At 45.5% G+C, this 17,465-nt stretch overlaps 5 protein-coding genes across 5 annotated transcripts; 3 read left to right on the top strand and 2 right to left on the bottom strand.

Moving 5' to 3' along the window:
* Positions 1-26: 26 nt before the first annotated feature.
* On the bottom strand, positions 27-1,377 carry PV09_09719 (uncharacterized protein). Its single transcript, XM_016363832.1, has 2 exons — positions 525-1,377; positions 27-467 (listed from the first exon to the last, which is right to left on the bottom strand). Exons 1-2 carry the CDS (start codon positions 1,311-1,313, stop codon positions 180-182), a joined length of 1,077 nt encoding a protein of 358 aa, XP_016208344.1. The 5' UTR covers positions 1,314-1,377; the 3' UTR covers positions 27-179.
* Positions 1,378-1,888: 511 nt separating this feature from the next.
* PV09_09718 (uncharacterized protein) lies at positions 1,889-2,524 on the top strand (the record flags this gene model as incomplete). Its single annotated transcript, XM_016363831.1, has 1 exon — positions 1,889-2,524. The coding sequence occupies one exon, from the start codon at positions 1,889-1,891 to the stop codon at positions 2,522-2,524; it is 636 nt and encodes a 211-aa protein (XP_016208343.1).
* Positions 2,525-2,593: 69 nt separating this feature from the next.
* PV09_09717 (uncharacterized protein) lies at positions 2,594-3,846 on the top strand (the record flags this gene model as incomplete). The annotated part of the gene is made up of 5 exons (XM_016363830.1): positions 2,594-2,767; positions 2,851-2,955; positions 3,168-3,210; positions 3,269-3,282; positions 3,403-3,846. 5 exons carry the CDS (start codon positions 2,594-2,596, stop codon positions 3,844-3,846), a joined length of 780 nt encoding a protein of 259 aa, XP_016208342.1.
* A 3,864-nt stretch (positions 3,847-7,710) lies between these two features.
* PV09_09716 (uncharacterized protein) lies at positions 7,711-8,295 on the bottom strand. Its single transcript, XM_016363829.1, has 2 exons — positions 7,876-8,295; positions 7,711-7,826 (listed from the first exon to the last, which is right to left on the bottom strand). Exons 1-2 carry the CDS (start codon positions 8,267-8,269, stop codon positions 7,771-7,773), a joined length of 450 nt encoding a protein of 149 aa, XP_016208341.1. The 5' UTR covers positions 8,270-8,295; the 3' UTR covers positions 7,711-7,770.
* Positions 8,296-14,215: 5,920 nt separating this feature from the next.
* PV09_09715 (uncharacterized protein) lies at positions 14,216-15,280 on the top strand (the record flags this gene model as incomplete). Its single annotated transcript, XM_016363828.1, has 1 exon — positions 14,216-15,280. One exon carries the CDS (start codon positions 14,216-14,218, stop codon positions 15,278-15,280), a length of 1,065 nt encoding a protein of 354 aa, XP_016208340.1.
* Positions 15,281-17,465: the final 2,185 nt, after the last annotated feature.

Genomic DNA, 17,465 nt, shown 5'->3' with positions numbered 1-17,465 from the left:
TTCAAAGTCGTGATAGTGCTAAAGTGCGTGAATTTATTTGTATATGCCCGAACAATCTTCTCCTTGTATAGGTCCAGCCACTTGTATTCACAGTACTCAGCTACTACTTGATGCTTAGTATGAAGTATTTCAAGCCGTTTGATAAGGATGTCTTCTGTCTCTGACTCGACCAGATGATACTAAGCAGCCATAAATATGGAACATGCTTCACAGTCTTTAGTGACAACACAAGACTCTGTAGACTTCTCCATATCTACAACCTTTAGCATATGCACCTGTGCTCTAGTGAGCACGTTCTTGTTAACATGCCAATAGCAAAGTAGAGTAGGGACAGAGGGAAACGTGCTCGCAAGAGCTCGAAGTAGCGCAAGATCACGATCAGTGACGAAAACATTTAGAGCTTTAATATGGTTTGCGTGAAAGATTGTCTTTAGCTGCTCGAGTGTCCATTCATAGTCATCTTGTGTCTGGCATGCTTAAGTTAGTAACTGTAGTGGAATTATAATAACTATAGGCCCACAAACCTTATTGTGCTGGAAGCATAGCCCGAGGTTGAATGTTGTATTCATCCTAGTATAGCTGACTAGATCCAGAAGCGGGTAGTTATATCGATTTGTCTTGTACGTGCAGTTGAGAATCAGGACATCGAAATTCTCCTTGTATATTGCCAGGGAGCGTGGATGAATGACTAGTAAGTGACTGAGGGTCCCTGCTTTCTCATGATTTTCTGGAAAAGTTTGATGAGGGTAGTAGTAGCCACTGTCTTCCAACTCAGAGAAAAGGGCTTCCACAACGGATCTCCCTTGTAAGGCTCTAGCCTTGGCCTGAACTCGCTTATTGAAGATATCCTGTTTGGTAATGAGAATATTGGGGAACTGCTGTTGCAGTTGCGCATGCGTTTGACGAACAGCACAGCCAGCCCATAAGTCCTGCATGATTCTTACCTTGACTGGGGTTTCCCGTTTCCTGTGCGCTGCGTATGTGCCTACCGGTGCAGGCCTATGATTATATTCCCCTTCTCTTATTGTTAGGCGCCACCTTCCATCTGATTGTTCTTTTCCAATACAACTCACGCGGCACCCCGTTTTTTTTGATGAATGGTTCGGACGCTTCCGATTCTCCTCAGTGAGCTTCCATTTATTCGCTAGCTGACCATAGCACACGCAGGCAATGATGATAGACTTGCTATACGCATTCGACTTCAGAATTGAAAGAGCGTATCCAGCTTGCTTTGCATGCTCTTTACAATGCATCAATAGATCTTCTTTTGAGCCATATAAGCCTTCTGGAGGCGGCTCTAAAGATAGAGGCATCAGGGCAACTGGTTAGTCGGCTGTAGTTGACTCGTAACGGAGATCAAAGATGGCAAATACGCGTAAAGGTATAGAAGACGCGTCCACCGCGCGTAGCTAAGGTTCTATCTCAATCTGTTTACTTAAGGCGTATATTACACGAAATAAAAGGGGTATAAAGACTATATAATGCGTTTAAGGTATAGCGGCTTGGCGAGGTGGTCCAAAACAAGATCGAGGTGGTCCGAATCAATTCCCTGTGTTGCAGGAATATCACATGATCTCCCGCATAAAAGACTCTTTTCTGTAAAGGCAAACCAAAGAATATATGAGAAAAACACCATAACAGCGAGAACTCAAATCGTTGAAATTGAATATTCCTATCATGCGAACACGTCACCCTGAAGGAACTGAGGTCGTCAGCAGTCGCAGCGCGTCGCCCAACACGTGTGGAACGGGAAATGACGATCCCATAGCCCCAAGAGGTGGCATGGCCAGTACTAATACAGGAGCACGCTACTCAACTTACAGGGCACCTTCGGAACATACTGCTCCATCTAGGTCACAAGAAAAACCAACCAGTAACCCCAGAAGAGATGAGAACAGTAGTTATGGCGGCAATATCCCTGGTCAGAAAGGTTATAAGGACCCCTAACATGACAGCGGTATATCAGAAGATGAGTACCATATATACAGAAATAACAGCAAACGCGAATGGCATAGCAAAAGAGATATATAACATCAAAGAGGAACTCAAGAATCTGGTAGTGAAGATACAAAAAGGCATCATAGTGGGCGAGACAGCCACCATGGCGGCGACTGAGGCCGCGGAAGTAGGCAAGACATTCGCCGCTACAGCGAGAGACATAAAGAACAAAGGAACACAGCATCAGACAGGAGGACCAATAAGCTATGCTGCTGCGGCAGCACATAGTACCCTGATCGCAAATACACACAGCACACAGAATGCTCATAATGCTCCATCTCCAGTGCAGCGTGAGATCATCATGAACATAAGAAATGCCCAGACAATCCAACACCTACGCGCCATGAATCCGCGTATCATGAAAGCCCATGTTGACACAGCCATCGCCCAGAGCGAAAACGAACACGTAGCTAAGATCACCACCATATCAGCCAACCAACTCAAGAGCGGGGATCTCAGCATCAGAACAGCAACGAACAGCGAGATGCAGACGCTCCATGAATTCACGGATGACTGGGTTCCTTGACTCGGAAGCGGAACATCAGTACACACCCATACATATAGGGTTATTATATATAGTATATGCACCAGCATAATGAACACTGAGAGGTTCAAGGAGGTCAAAGCCGAAATCCTGCAAGCCAACAGAGCATTCCTCCCCACAGCAGACATCAAATACATTGGCTGGCTGACTAGGAGACCACCATTGTCTATCGTCATCAAGTTCACACGAGCAGAAGACGCCAACAAAATCATCGACGAGGGACTGGTATGGGAAGGAGAGAGATGTAATAGCGAATGATATAAGAGACGGTGCTAACTGAAGCAGTGCTTCAAATGCTAAAAATACAGCTATATAGGAACCTAATGCAAGGCAGCAAAGACATGTGGCTACTACGCGCAGTTACACAGCTCCTGGGAGTGCCCATCCAAGACCGGCCAGGATACCATCAGGAAGTGCGCAGTGTGCCTCGGAGTACATAAAGCATAGAGCCAGGCATGCCTAACCAGGAAAGAGGAATTGGGTAAGATCAAAGTAGTGCTCGCAACACAGCCCAAGTATCACCTGACCTTAAAAGCCAGCGGCGAAACAGATCAGCGGGGGCCAGATCGGATGATTCTCAGGAGATCAAGGTCTGAGAGGGAACTAGCCCTGACGTCGGAATCAGGGACGAGCCGGCCTAGCTCCACGCGAGGACGAGGACAGAAGAGGTCAGCACCCACAGGAGACAAGGAAAATGAAGCCCCAAGTGCCAGCTAATGACTATAGAGGGTGGCAATACTGTCGAGGCGGGCGCTCAAGGCGCTGGAAGTGAACATGAGCAGACGCAACAACACACAGATAGATATTAACCCTAATATAGATGCATGATCAAATGACAACAACAATTGAATATACTGCAGTACAACGTATATAAATCAAAGGACACAGTCATGGCGACACTGCTACGGGACCCCAGGGTTGCAGAGTACGACATGCTTGTGATCCAGGAGCCATGGAGGAACCCATTTATATTGACAACACACCACCCAGCGAAGGAAATATTCCACCTCTGCTACCCAACTGTAGATGATGGGGAAGGCCCAGCATGGTTGTGCTTCTTCATTAATAAGAGACTCGATCACAGCGCATGGCAATTTAAACAGCACACGAGAGACTTGTGCACGCTGAAAATCAGCACAAACGGACCAGGTGCGTCAGATGATGAGCTTATCATACATAACGTGTATAATGCACCACAGAACACAATGGGACGAAACAGTATCCTTCCGCTACTCAAGATACAACTGGAGGAATATGCACCTAAAGAACAAATCGCCTTAGGCGACTTCAACCTCCATCACTAGTTCTGGGGGGGCTCAAGAGTCCGACACGAAGAACAGGAGGCAAAGGATCTCCTCAAGATAATGGAGAGTCTAGACATAACCAGCATGCTAGAACCAGGCACTATCACCTATGAAGAAGGGGACAGCAGATCGACCATAGACCTCTGTTAAATGACACTAGGCGTGGTGGACAGGACCATCAAAAGTACAGTGAACAAAGATATAGATCACGACTCCGACCACCTACCCATCAGCATTCTTCTAGATGTCAGAACCAACCAGAATGATGTCAAACCCAAACGTCCATAGAAACGCCTAAACACCAAAAGTTTCTGCGACGCGCTATAATACTCCCTACCAACATGAAGAAGACCGAGGACACCTGTGGCATTAGATAGCTATACTTGAAAACTCGTAGCTGCTATCACTCAGGCCGCTGACAAAGTACTCCTGCTAAGAAAACACAGTCCCAAAGCCAGGGAGGGATGGGATGACATATGTACAAGCTTCCACTATTACACATACTTGGCTGCACCAATCTTCAGACCTTTTTCTCTATTAGCTTCTGCTTTCTTCATAATGAGACAGAGGAAGATTACTAATGGGCACTCTCAACCTTGCTCTCACTCACAGGATTGCCGCATCCACGCATATTTATAAGCGACCAAGAACAAGCAATAAAGCAAGCAGCTCGTAGATTACTTCCAAATATTCTAAAGCTTCTTTATATATGGCATATTAATAAGAATGTCCAGATAAAGGCTCAACTTGTATGGAGAGACGCCGATGGTACAACACTAGAAGAAAAGAAGGCAATTGCTGAAGTACGTCAGAATTTTCTGAAGCACTAGAACCAGGTATGTCACACCTAAACAGTATTGTTAATAATCTAATAAACTAGGTCATCTTCACACCTAAGCGTCCTGACTTTCAAATAAAGTGGGATAAGCTTCTTAATCATTATCAGCATTAGGAAGAACTATGCAGGTATCTAAAGGAGAATCAATATGAAACACGCACTTCATGGGCGAAGGCTTAGACATCCTATTATTGACACTATGATACAATTACAACTTCTCCTATTAAAGGAATGTATAAAGTACTAAAGGATTATTTACTGATTTCTACTAGCAATATACTACGTGTTGTTCAGAGAATCAAGCAGTAAATCCATAATCAGTATAATAAATATGAGAAGGATATCGCCTCATCTATGCATAACATCAAGTTTGAGCATATGCATGAGAAGATGCCATTCCTGCCATCTAATATTCATACAATAATCACACCGCCTGCAGTCGAACGTATCAGACAACAGGAACTTATGCGTCAAAAGGAAGAGAAACAGCCAAGCAGTAAAAAGCCTTATTCAGGTCTTTTTAAGAGGATAAATGGCCTTCCATGTCGCCATAGACTGCAAATGGCAATAAGTTATGGGCCTTTACCTCTGCGCTATATATATGACAATCACTAGCATTATCAGTATACATACAGAGAGTCTATTTAAATACCTTCGCTAAGACCACACCAGTTTATCCTTAAGCCACTTCTAGCTAATACAAGAGGAGCGCAGAAGAAGAGCCAATCATCAACTCGCCGAGATCCATCAGTATTTAAGCGCTCTTTACCACAATCTAACCCTATAAACCAGAAGGAAGGACAGACACTAGCCGAAGCCTTATCAACTAGTACATAGGTTACTATGTCTATAGCTCCGCACATGCTATCTATAAAAAATCCTGTAATAACATCCGTGTCTATATCAATCCCAGTAACAGCTGGGCCAGTGTCAACTCCGCTCTCCTCGCCAACTGCTTCTATTCATTCTTCACCAATTTCTGTCACAGTATCTGTTACTGAAGCCCCATCATCATCACCGCCACAACCGCCACAACTACCATAACCACCACAACCACCACAACAACAATCTTTATAGCAGCCTCCATCTTTAGAGGAGTTCTTAGCAGATATTGAACGCCGTCGACATCAACCAGTTCTAGATAGCTTACACAATATGTCCGCAGTATTTAGTCATTTATATAAGACCGGGCAGGAAGACGCTCCACCTAAGTTAGTTGAGGCACGGCATATGGCACTAAGTACCCATAGAATCTATGCTAATTGCACCGCAACTATGGCGTGGAACTTTCATTTTAGAGACAAAGATGCCTACTACGCTAAAAGATTTGCACAAGTTCAGGCTCGAAGATCACCACCTCCAGTACAAAGTACACTAGTATTACGGTCTAAGCGCGCTGCAGCACATAAAGCATCAGACACATGGTCATCACTTAGCCCAAATAAAGGACAACGCCATAGATAGATATATATAGACACCTTTATTAACTATATAAGTTTGTTCAAAGATATGCGGGTCATCTTGTTGAAGGGCTGCCATTATCTGCATTGGCCGAACTCCAGCATATGAAATAGTCTTAATGACTTCTTTTTGCTTTTCTGTACGTTTGCGATAGACGTTATAAGCCATTAGATTAATAGATAGGGCATGATTGTGCTGCTTAACTTGGACTTCTAGTTTCCACTGATCATTTTGGGTATCTTTAAAGATGACAAGCTTAAAAGGACACCCTATTACACATGTGCTTGTGCTTAGAGTCTTTGCTGTTGACTTATAGACTCTAAAGCGGTCGCATTGATAATAATATCGTGTTTTGATATCAGAGTGGTGAGGCTTACTCTGTTTAAGTACAAAGCTGTACCTGTTTTGGATACCATGACTTTTGAGAGAGTTGTATGCTTCATCATAAGAGCTATAAATAGAGTCTGGCGGAGCAGGAATATCTTCCATAGTTGATACTGGTAATTGAAGAATCTTTATAGATACAATTCATTGATGAAGTTGCCCCTGAAGCGCGGCGCGTTATTATACGCTAAGCTGTTTACAGCGATTTAAATTACATTACAGCTAGCCGGGGGGACAAATCCCAGAATCGGGGGGACAAATCTCAGCAGCCATACTAACTAGGATGGGTCAGAGTAAATGAAAAATCAAATCAAATCAAATCAATCACGCAATCACCCGCGAACATCTCCGCAAAATTGACCCTTCCTTACCAGGAAAACATGTGCGCAAGCTCTATGACACGAAAACGCGCCCTCAAGCAAACCTACTAGCTCAACTACGTACAGGCCACTCATAGCTAAAGAGCTATAGGAAGAGGTTTGGCAAAACCCAGGATGATAACTGCGAATGTGGAGCGAGAGAGACACTGGCACATGTGTTTCTTGACTGTCCCACTCTATGAGGACTACGACAACGACTGCGGAGGCCGATAGGACCCCCTCTTAACAGCCTATCGTCTTTTATTTCAGAAGATATAGCAGATGGAGAGCTACATGCTATACTTGAATTTGCTGAAAAGTCTGGAAGGTTCCGCAATAGAGACCTTTGATAATAAAGCTAGGTTATGTTTACGCTATAAATAGGGTGAGAGATGAGGTTACTATAAAGAGACAACTCTAAGCAGGAACAAAACTTCAGGAAATAGAACCGTAAAGAGGAATGTAAATAGATCACATGACTCGTATGTAGCCTGCATATCCTAACTAGGATGGGTAAATGAAAAATCAAATCAAATCGAATCAAATCACGCAGTCACCCTTTGCGCATAAGCATCACTCAAAACGACATGCTATACCAGCTCAACTAGCTGGTATAGCTAGGTGATATATATATCTTCACATCTCTATGTAATATCTCTTAAAGTTCAAATTAATTTGTTCATGTCTGAATTCAAGGAATCTACATAATAGCTATGTATACTTATATAGAATATATTGAAAAAGTGTTCGACAGCTCAAGTATCCATACAAACGGAATGAAAGAGAATCATGTAATTCGTGAGCAACATTATGGACTCATTTCGTTAAAGAATCTCTTTCGAAGACTGTCAATTTATTCAAGCTTGGAATTTCCATGCCATCTTAGCAAACTTGCTGAGCAGTCACCGTGATTTGCGAAGGAATAGTCATAGTGGCAGCTAAAGACGCGTTAGCGGAGCGTGCTAAAGTTCAAAGTGGCACTCAGACCTGGAGTGTGTGCAACGAATGTAGGAAGATTTGCAGTTTTTGTTCGACCGCACACGATCGCGCCCGAGGATTGCCCATTGTAGATAGCAGTAGCGATGATACTCATTGGAATTATGAGGTTAGTGTACTGGCCCATTTGACAATAGTTAATCGTGGCTGGGTAGTAACAACTCTCAGGATGGTCGGATGGCGTGGCAGTGGCCAACTCCACGGGAAGTGGGAGAGTCAGACTTGGACAAGCGGTTCCGCTCATTGCCACAAACCAAATGCTCGTGGCAGAATATGTTGCGCATGATGAGGTTGGAGCACACGTTAGAACATTGACTCTTTTGCTCGAAAGAGAGTAGGAGGCCAAAGAGCTGAGGGAGACAGCCAGAAATGATGTGATCTTCATGATAAAAACGACTGGAGAGCTTCACTAGTATAACTAACAGCCTACAAAATCCGAGAGGTATCATTTTAATGAGCTACGACCCTTATATGCTTAGCAATAACTGGAGAAATGCCCACACAAATTGAAGCGAACTATGCAGGCAATACACTCAAAATCTTCCTTGGAAGACTATGGAGAAAATAGTGTTCTAGCCCTATTGATATGTAAAGGCGTAATGCAATTTGACAACGATTGATGTAAATGGAGTCTGACTTGGTTCCTAAGGACGGTGAACCCAGCTTGCGGAATGAAGCAAAAACATACCCGCCACGCTTGAGCTATCGTTTGATAGTCTATAGAGTAGTCTGGCACTCGTTCCATTCTCAGTCGGCTTTCTCCATCCACTTGCATGTGAAATCATTGACGAGAAAGGGCTGAGCGCCTTTCACAACATCCTCAATTCTTTCATCATAAGGCACGGCGACAGCCCTAGCGGATGTGCCAGCAACTTCCCAGTATTTCACGATACAGTCAGTATCGAAACCTCTGTTCGTTTTCTGATCAAGGACTTAATCGCATGGGCCAAGTTTTAAGCCTAATAGAGCTCTAGCTTCAACTAAGCCCCACTTGCCCTTGCCGCCATCCATCCCACCCTAATGAATAGTCTCGAGAGATGCCTTGTAGCCTGTATTTCCAGGACAGTGGGTAACCTGGATGAAGGTATGCTGTATGAAGTTCAATAATGACTCCACTCATATAGAAGGTGGCAGAAGAGGACAGATTGCAATGACATCACGATGGCAATCACTTATTTGGAACCCTATAGTCTGATGATCATGGAACCTCTGTCGACCAGTTGCACGTCCAAGCTATAATACTGAGACATCTGATCATTAGTAGAGATATAGTATGGGATCATTAAAGCCATCATCTGAGCTAGAACCATAAGTGTACAGCACTCTATTCATGTAGCAATGACTAGGATACATTAACCTGAACACCGTTGTGGACCACACCTGCACAGTATGGGTAGGCACCTCTCTACTGCCCAGCTTATGAAGATCGAGCATATGCTTCTCCATGGTACATTCAAGAACGTTCAAATTGCAGAAAGTGCAGAATGCTCTACCTGTGTCATCCCAAGGGTTCGATCCAGGCTACGAAACCGTAACTTTACCAGAAATCTCCCTAAAAGGCAATTTCGACCTTCTCTACCTTTACTTGAAAAGAGTGGGGCCAGAGTGCACTTGGCGTAAGGACGAGGTTCTGTTCCGTATTCCTTGTGAGAAACCTCCTATTGACCGTGAATTTCCACTTGATAGTGTAGTGAATGCAGCTTGGGGGATTCTTATTGTACGGATTTGCTTTATCCCATTCACTCAACTGTAATAGCTGTAGTCTGCTCTGATCTCTTCGTTGAACAGAGAGCCGCGGTGAACTCTCGAGCACAGAACTTGGGCTCCCTACTTCCTGGACAGCTAGACTGGGGGACGCTTGTGGATGGCAGGATTCAAAAGCCTAATGTGGAAGCAGCGAGAGATAGTCATTCAGATTTAAAATTGGTACAGTATGAGGGAGGTTATGCTCTGCCATGGTCATATTAGCTGTTATTATCAGTGCCACTAGAACGCGACACAGATGATCGTTTCCCTAACTGCACCCAATGTCCTGAGGAGTATATGATGGATGTTATTGCGATCCGTCCTGTTCCTTTCCATTCCATCCGGGTGGGAATATTGTCACGGTTCCTACAGCAAACTTCATCCAGTTACCCGACACCTGATATAGGCAATAAGACATGATTAAGGGGGAATGGTTATGAGCAAGGTGCGGGTGGGACCTGATGGAAGCTAGTACTCCATTAGGCTTAAAACTTGGCCTATGCGGTTAACATCCTTGATCAGAAAGTGGACAGAGTTTCGGTACTGACTGTATCTTGGCTGATGGATTGTGTTGTTTTTCTCCTATAGGAATCCGTGTACCCTTATCGGATAATGCATAGTACCATCCAGGAGTGTCATGCGTTGTCCAATTCGCTCCATATGTCGACGCAGGCCAAATTATTATTAGATTTGAACATCTATCATCAGTACTCACGCACTCTATAGCTTTAATGGTTGTGCGTTTGATACGCACGCTTCTTCGGCCTTGTTTGTTCTTCTTACTGACAATAACCTTCACACTGTTCGGCATTGAAAGGAGGGTACCAGTCTCATTGTAGTTCCGCATATTCCATGGACGGATATCCGGACGCTACAGCAGTGGTCCAATTACCTCAAATCGGTGTGCAACCTTATCATATATATCGAACCGTCTCCAGTCCAACGCTTGTTGTTTGCTCGCAGTGAGATCTGGATGGCATTTACAAAAGGCCTGTGGCCAGCTTTTGTAGGGAGGTTTACTTGGCCTGTTGCCTGGCTCTCGTTGAGTAGCAGTGCCTTAGGCTATTAAACGACCGTGACCTACTCGAACAGAGCGCCCAAGGGCATTCTGGTGCAACAGAAACTCCGCAAGGGCTTTTTCTTTCCATGGGTAGAAATAAAGCTGACCGTCATCCTTGTCTTTCCTAGATTGTCGACCGCTGGCACGGTATTGAAGGGAAGTGCAACAGACATCATTGTCAAGCGCTTATTGACGTAGTGAACCTGGGAATTCTGGTGCCAGTAACCAGCTCGTTTTGTCCATATTAGCTCACTGCGGCGGTAGTGTTGTGAGGAGGAACCAGGCGATGAAGCAGTGCTACAAACCGAGATGGGACTGCCCTTAACCCTGTTAGTTCTAACGAGCCGTTTGCGGGCCAATCTGCTCGCGAATCTTGAGTTCGCTTGGCATCGCTGTATGGTAACGTTAGAACTAGTTCTAGAGCACTGTCATACAAGCGTAGGCAAGACCAGCAGCTCCCTCTGCGCTCCCTTTCTCTCCTACCATTGTTATCTACTTGGTCTTGTAGATAATAGTTATTGCTACTGATACATTATGATAATAGGATCATTAAGGCTAATAGCCCCGGTTTCGCCAACTGAATACCTTTGTCCCCTCAGTGCTCGCCTTCGTCTTCTTCTCCACTACTCTCACCCTCTGCCCAACTGAGGCCCTGTTCTATAAGTGCAATGGCTTTGGTGGCTAGCTTACACTGATTCAGGATGGCCCTGAGGTCGTTTCGTCCTTGGAGTCTTCCTAGCTGGTGTCTCCTGATTTCCTTGGGTATCTAATATGTTACGAGGGCGTGTCTAACAGTTTGCGGGCCCATGCGGCGTCCGCATGTCGCGTCTCGGTGGCCTGGCATGCGCCAGGAGGCAAGAAAGGTGCATAGGCCGATCTTCTCTATCCTTATTTACATAAGCAGCGCGCTCTGTCACTTGCTGAGGTCTTGTTACGATGGTAACACGTGATAAAATCAAAGGACAAAATATGATTGGCTCTGGGGACGAGAAGCCAATGGTAAATGCAGAAGCGCTCATTAAGTCTTGGCATGAGCGCGCTCACGGTGCTCATGGATGAGCGGCATGAGCGCTCCCCTGGCGCTCATGAATTAGCGTGATGAGCGGTATTTTCCTATGTCTATAAAAACACTGGCTTTTCCTCTCATTAAACAAATCGTAGTTTAACTGTCTAGTATATCTAGTAGTTAGTTTGAACATTCTCTCATACTTGAAGCTCATACTACTCTAAGTCATAAAACTTGGACTAACTTATTCCTCTTCCTTTCTGAATAAGTCCTAGTTCCATATTATTCCCTTTTGCTCTAGGAAGCCAACCCCTTCCGAAGTGGCTTACATTAGTGAAGCTAGTCGGTATTGGGAAAGTGTTCCTAACATCAGCTTACTGTTAGGAATACTTTCCCAAAACCGACTAGCTTTACTGGTGTAAGCTACTTCGGAAGGGTTGAGCTTCCTAGAGCAAAGGGATAAAGAAGAGACTAAGACTTATTGAGGAGGAAAAACAGTAAGATAGTACTCAGTTTTATAGCTTAGAACAGTGTGAGCTTCGAGTATGAGATAGTATTCAAACTAACTACTAGGCAAAGCTAGACAGTTAAACTACAATTTGCTGAAAGTGAGGGTAAAGCCACTATTTTATAGACATAGGAAAATCCTTCTCATTGTTCTCATGCCATGAGACGCATGAGAACTCTCACAATTCTCATGCCGTGAGACGCATGAGAATTCTCATTGCCAAGAACGAATGAGAGATTCTGCATCTGTCATTGGTTCTTTCCTAAGAGCCAATCATATTTGCTTTCCTGGTTTCATCACGTGTTACCTTCGTAACACTTACCTACTAGATAGACCGCCGCTGCTCTGACGCGACCGTTGATACTGCTCCTATCTATATAGATATATATACTATTAGGTATCTTTATTATAATATTATACCTAGATCGTAATTTATCATCCGAGTCAATATATATGGTTGGTCCCAGTTGCCATGGGGGCATAATGAATAAAGGGATTGTCTCAGGTCTCTTAGTGCTTATCTCTCCAATTGTTTGCACTTCCGCTCTGATCTTTTGTAACGGGCTTCTGTATTTGGGTTCTTTCTGTCTTGTTCGGCTTCTTAGGGAGCTTCTCATCTCTGTAAACCCGGGGCTGGATTGCAGCCGTCCAAGCGTTTCCAAGTTATGCTTTATTATCTATTGTTTAATTGGGAGAAGGTAAGCCTCAAAATCAAGTGTGGGCTTAGACATTGCCTCATATGCCCTAGTAATTATACAGGCCCCTCATACTGGGATAGATTCTAATATGTTGAGCATCTTCGTTATATATAAGTAGCTCTTTTTACTTGATTTTGACCATAGCGAACAGGCGTATATCATCTAAGGAATTACCTGCTCTTTCCATTCCAGTTTGGCGTTCATGGTGACCCCTTGGTATTTATATTTTTGTTAGGAACACTGTCCCAATACCGACTAGCTTCACTAATGTAAGCCACTTCGGAAGGGGTTGGCTTCCTAGAGCAAAGGGAACAATATGGGACTGGGACTTATTCAGAGAGGAAGAGGAATAAGTTAGTCCAAGTTTTATGACTTAGAGTAGTATGAGCTTCAAGTATGAGAGAATGTTCAACTAACTACTAGATATACTAGACAGTTAAACTACAGTCTGCTGAAAACGAGAGCGAAGCCACTATTTTATAGACATAGGAAAATCCTTCTCATTATTCTCATGCCATGAGACGCATGAGAGATCCTGCATCTGCTATTGGTTCTTCTCCCAAGAACCAATCATATTTGCTTCCTTGGTTTTGTCACGTGTTACCTTCGTAACAATATTCTACTAGGTGTGATCGTACGTAGCGCTGTCTGCATAGGCTGCTCTGTGTCAACACTTGTTCTGGATCTTATGAAATGTACTATTTGGAACTTTTCTAGTGGGAACTTAGAGGCAGAAGTCACTGCCCAGCGCTGTGCTCACTGTAATACCTTATCTAGTTTGGTTATCATCTCTGTTGCTATCTGTCTATATGCTAGCATTACTATATCATCAATATAACCTGTAGTAGTGACATCTTCTGCATTACTCACTTCAATGAGGTCTGAGTTATATAGGATATAAAGGATGGTTGAAAGAGGTGATCCCTTGGGGACCCCCATCCGAATCGCAAACTCCTCAGATTCGTGGCCATTGTCACGAAACCGATAGAAGAGATATGCTCAAGTGTCACGTGAAGTGAAATAATGAGATTCGTCGTCTGTCTACTTAGATCGTGCGGTACAGGTGTAGTACCAATGTGAGGAACAGAGAGGGAACTGGCGCACGGGGCAGCTGCGCTTAGGCCACGAGTCACATGCTCTTTGGGACTGTAGTATTTAAGCTACGCACAGCGTTCCTTTTAGTTCGCTTCCTTAGTCGTCAGTCTTGACACGAATCCAAGCCTATTGCTCTCCATCTTGATATCACGCTTACATCCACCCCTTACAATTCTGACGACTCTTTGCCAAAACAAAGGCGTAGGCCCGGTATCAAGATGTCGGAGCAACTGCGAGAAGACAGCGCTTCAATGCCTATCACGGATACAGAGTTACCAACCTCAACATCAACAATCAACGAACAGATCAAAGAACTAAAGAAAAGAGAAGCTGACCTACAAAAAAGAATTCAGCTTAAAGAACTGAAAGATAAAGTAGCGCGGATGGAAGCTGTCCTTGAAGGACAACCAACACGCAGCACTCCCGCCACCGAAGAGGAGATAACACAACTAGACACAGACGCTGAAGCTGCTGAACCACGAGCACAGAGTACCACACCTCAAGGGAAGGATATCCACCCCAAGGACCTCCCAGAGTATAAAGGAAAATCATTGCGCGAATACACCGACTGGGTTGACTGCGCTGTAAATGCGTTTCGCCTGGCCCCCAGGCGGTTCGCCCAGGAGGGCGTCCGAGTCGCCTGGGCCCAACAATTTCTTACTCCCTCTTTAAAGACAACCTGGTCCGATTATATCCGTACTAAGGAAGAAGAGAGCGACACCACATGGAAGGAATTTACCACATTCCTTCTGGACAAACTCGAAGATCCAGGAAACCGCGAGCTAAGCGTTCACATGGCGCACGCGCGGGCAACCCAGAGGAAGGGACAAACAGTTGCTGACTTTGAAGCATACCTTACCTCCCTCGAAGCTCAGATGACCACTGCTTGGACAGAGAAAGAAAAGCGCAATAACTTAATTGCAAAACTGAGGGTAGACTTACAGCATCATTTAGCAAGCCTACCAACAATACCCGAAACACGCAGCGGCGTCGTGACGTTACTTACGAGATGGGAGAGAACCAAGAAGAGGTTGGAGACGGAAACAATGAACGCAAGCTCCAAGCGGAAATTCGGCGACAACGATGCTCCAATAAAACGCAGCCAAGGCGCTGAAGCGGCACATCGGAAATTCAAAGTTGAAGATTCCGAGTCAGCGACCAATAAGAAGAAAGAAACGAAGTTGCGGTGTTATAAGTGCGATAAAGTGGGGCACTTAGCGCGAGACTGCCGAAAACCAAAGGAGGACGCTACCAATAAGGGAAAAGCGTCGGGGTCGCATTAATCTCTACGCATGCGACCCGCACGGAATCACAAGCCGTAGGGAAAGCGATGAATACAGAAGGCGTAATCGAAGGACCCACCAACAAGAAAGACATCAAGATAATACTAGACTCAGGAGCAGACGTCAGTCTGATCGCGCCAAGGCTGGCGGAGGAGCTGGGTCTTCCGGAAGCTAATGTGCGCATGCCCCATCTGCGCTGGGGCGGCGTCGCAGATGCCAACTGCTTTGGGGTACATGAGGTTAAGTTACACCTCAAGGATTTCAACGGGGTCAAAAGGACAATACACGCCATTGTATTCTCAGTTGATCAAGGGCAGTCCCATATCACATTGGGTATGCCTGCCATGAAGCAACAAGATATCCTCCTAGACATTGGGGAAGAGAAGTGGTACTTCAAGGACACAGTACCAACGATCCGCATGATAAGTGCAGAGGAGGAAATCAATGAGGATGAGTACTACAGCATACTCCTCCTACACACAGAATCTAAGGAAGCGCGGCCAGATCGCACGCTACCTGAAGAACTGCGAGATTTCGCAGAAGTGTTCGAAAAAGAGGCCGCTACAACGCTGCCAAGCCACAAGAGCACTGATCACGCGATCGAAACGACAGATGAGCCGCCACACTACCCAATTTACCACATGTCGGCGAAGGAGCTCAAAGCTCTGAGAGAATACCTCAATGAGGCACTGCAGAATGGGTGGATAAGGCCCTCCACGAGCCCTGCAGGCGCACCCGTTCTGTTCGTGCCCAAGAAGAATGGCGAGCTACGCCTATGTGTGGACTACAGGGGCCTCAACAAGGTCACTATCAAAAACAGACACCCGCTGCCACTTATTTCAGAGATCTTGGATCGACTGAGTGGCGCGAGGATCTTCACAAAACTGGATCTCAAGAATGCGTACTACAGGATCCGCATTAAAGAAGGCCATGAGTGGAAGACGGCGTTTCGAACGCGCTATGGCCATTACGAGTACCTGGTAATGCCGTTCGGCCTAGCCAACGCGCCAGCAACATTCCAGGCGTATATCAACAAGGCGTTGGGGAACTACGTCGATACCATATGTATCGTGTACCTCGACGATATACTCATCTATTCAGAGAACAGGGAATCCCACATACGGGATGTGCGCGCAATACTTGCGCAGCTCCAAGCGCATGACCTATACTGCAATCTCGAAAAGTGTGAGTTCTTCACTGACGAGGTTGAGTTTCTCGGCTTTGTGGTCGGGACGGACGGCATACGCATGGATCGAGCGAGGGTAGCGACCATTGAGGAATGGCCTACACCAACGACCCTAAAGGAAGCGCAAATGTTCCTAGGGTTCTGTAATTTCTATAGACGATTTATCAAAGACTACGCAAAGATTGCGAAAGGCTTAACTGACCTTACAAAAGGAGTGAAAAATGGTAAGCCTACAAAACCATTTGAGTGGACTGAAAGTGCAGAGAGGTCGTTTCGGATGCTACAAGACGCGTTCACGACAGCACCAGTCATTCGACACTTTGACCCAGAACTACCAATCAGGGTAGAGACAGATGCATCGCAATTCGCGATAGCGGGGATACTATCCCAGTGTGACAAAGAGGGCCAATGGCGCCCAGTGGCGTTCTATTCACGCAAGATGAAAGACGCTGAAACAAGGTACAAAACGTACGACCAAGAGTTGCTCGCCATTGTGGACTGCTTTAAGCAGTGGAGGCATTACTTAGAAGGAAGTGTGTCTCCGATAGACGTCTATACGGACCACAGAAATCTGACCGGACTCGCACGGGTAACGCAGCTTAACAGCAGACAGGCCAGATGGGCTATGCTGTTAGCGGGGTACGACTTTGTCCTTCACCACCGCGCGGGTCCGTCCAATCCCGCAGATGCGCCCTCGAGACGCCCAGACTATGTGACGGAAGAAAAACCGGTAGACGATCTGCTTCCAACACTACGCCAAAAGTTGGCAGTGTTGCCGGAAAGTGCTGTGAGCGCAACCCTGGTGCTTAAAAACAGATCAAAAGCGATCGGGCACACAGGGCAACAGCCAGGGACTAGTCCAGAGTGCAGGGAGGCGAGCCCCTGTGGCGATGCTATGACTGCGGCCTTACGCGGTCTTCGCGCATCCCGGACGCGGGAAGAGTGCGGGCATCGTGGGCAACGAACAACGTGGCAAGTAGGGAAAAGCGCCTACCCACG

The sequence above is a fragment of the Verruconis gallopava genome (assembly GCF_000836295.1).
Source record: "Verruconis gallopava strain CBS 43764 unplaced genomic scaffold supercont1.143, whole genome shotgun sequence".
Lineage (NCBI taxonomy): Eukaryota > Fungi > Ascomycota > Dothideomycetes > Venturiales > Sympoventuriaceae > Verruconis > Verruconis gallopava.
Note: the sequence above shows the minus strand (reverse complement) of the source record. Positions and strands in the feature narration are given on the sequence as shown.

What these genes read in the sequence shown, in the direction of transcription:
- PV09_09719 (XM_016363832.1), bottom strand. Translation starts at nt 1,313, where the DNA reads ATGCCTCTATCTTTAGAGCCGCCTCCAGAAGGCTTATATGGCTCAAAA. An exon ending in TATGCTTCCAGCACAATAAG is followed by an intron (nt 468 to 524) that starts GTTTGTGGGCCT and finishes TAAGCATGCCAG; the next exon opens with ACACAAGATGACTATGAATG.
- PV09_09716 (XM_016363829.1), bottom strand. Translation starts at nt 8,269, where the DNA reads ATGAAGATCACATCATTTCTGGCTGTCTCCCTCAGCTCTTTGGCCTCC. An exon ending in ATTCGTTGCACACACTCCAG is followed by an intron (nt 7,827 to 7,875) that starts GTCTGAGTGCCA and finishes ACGCGTCTTTAG; the next exon opens with CTGCCACTATGACTATTCCT.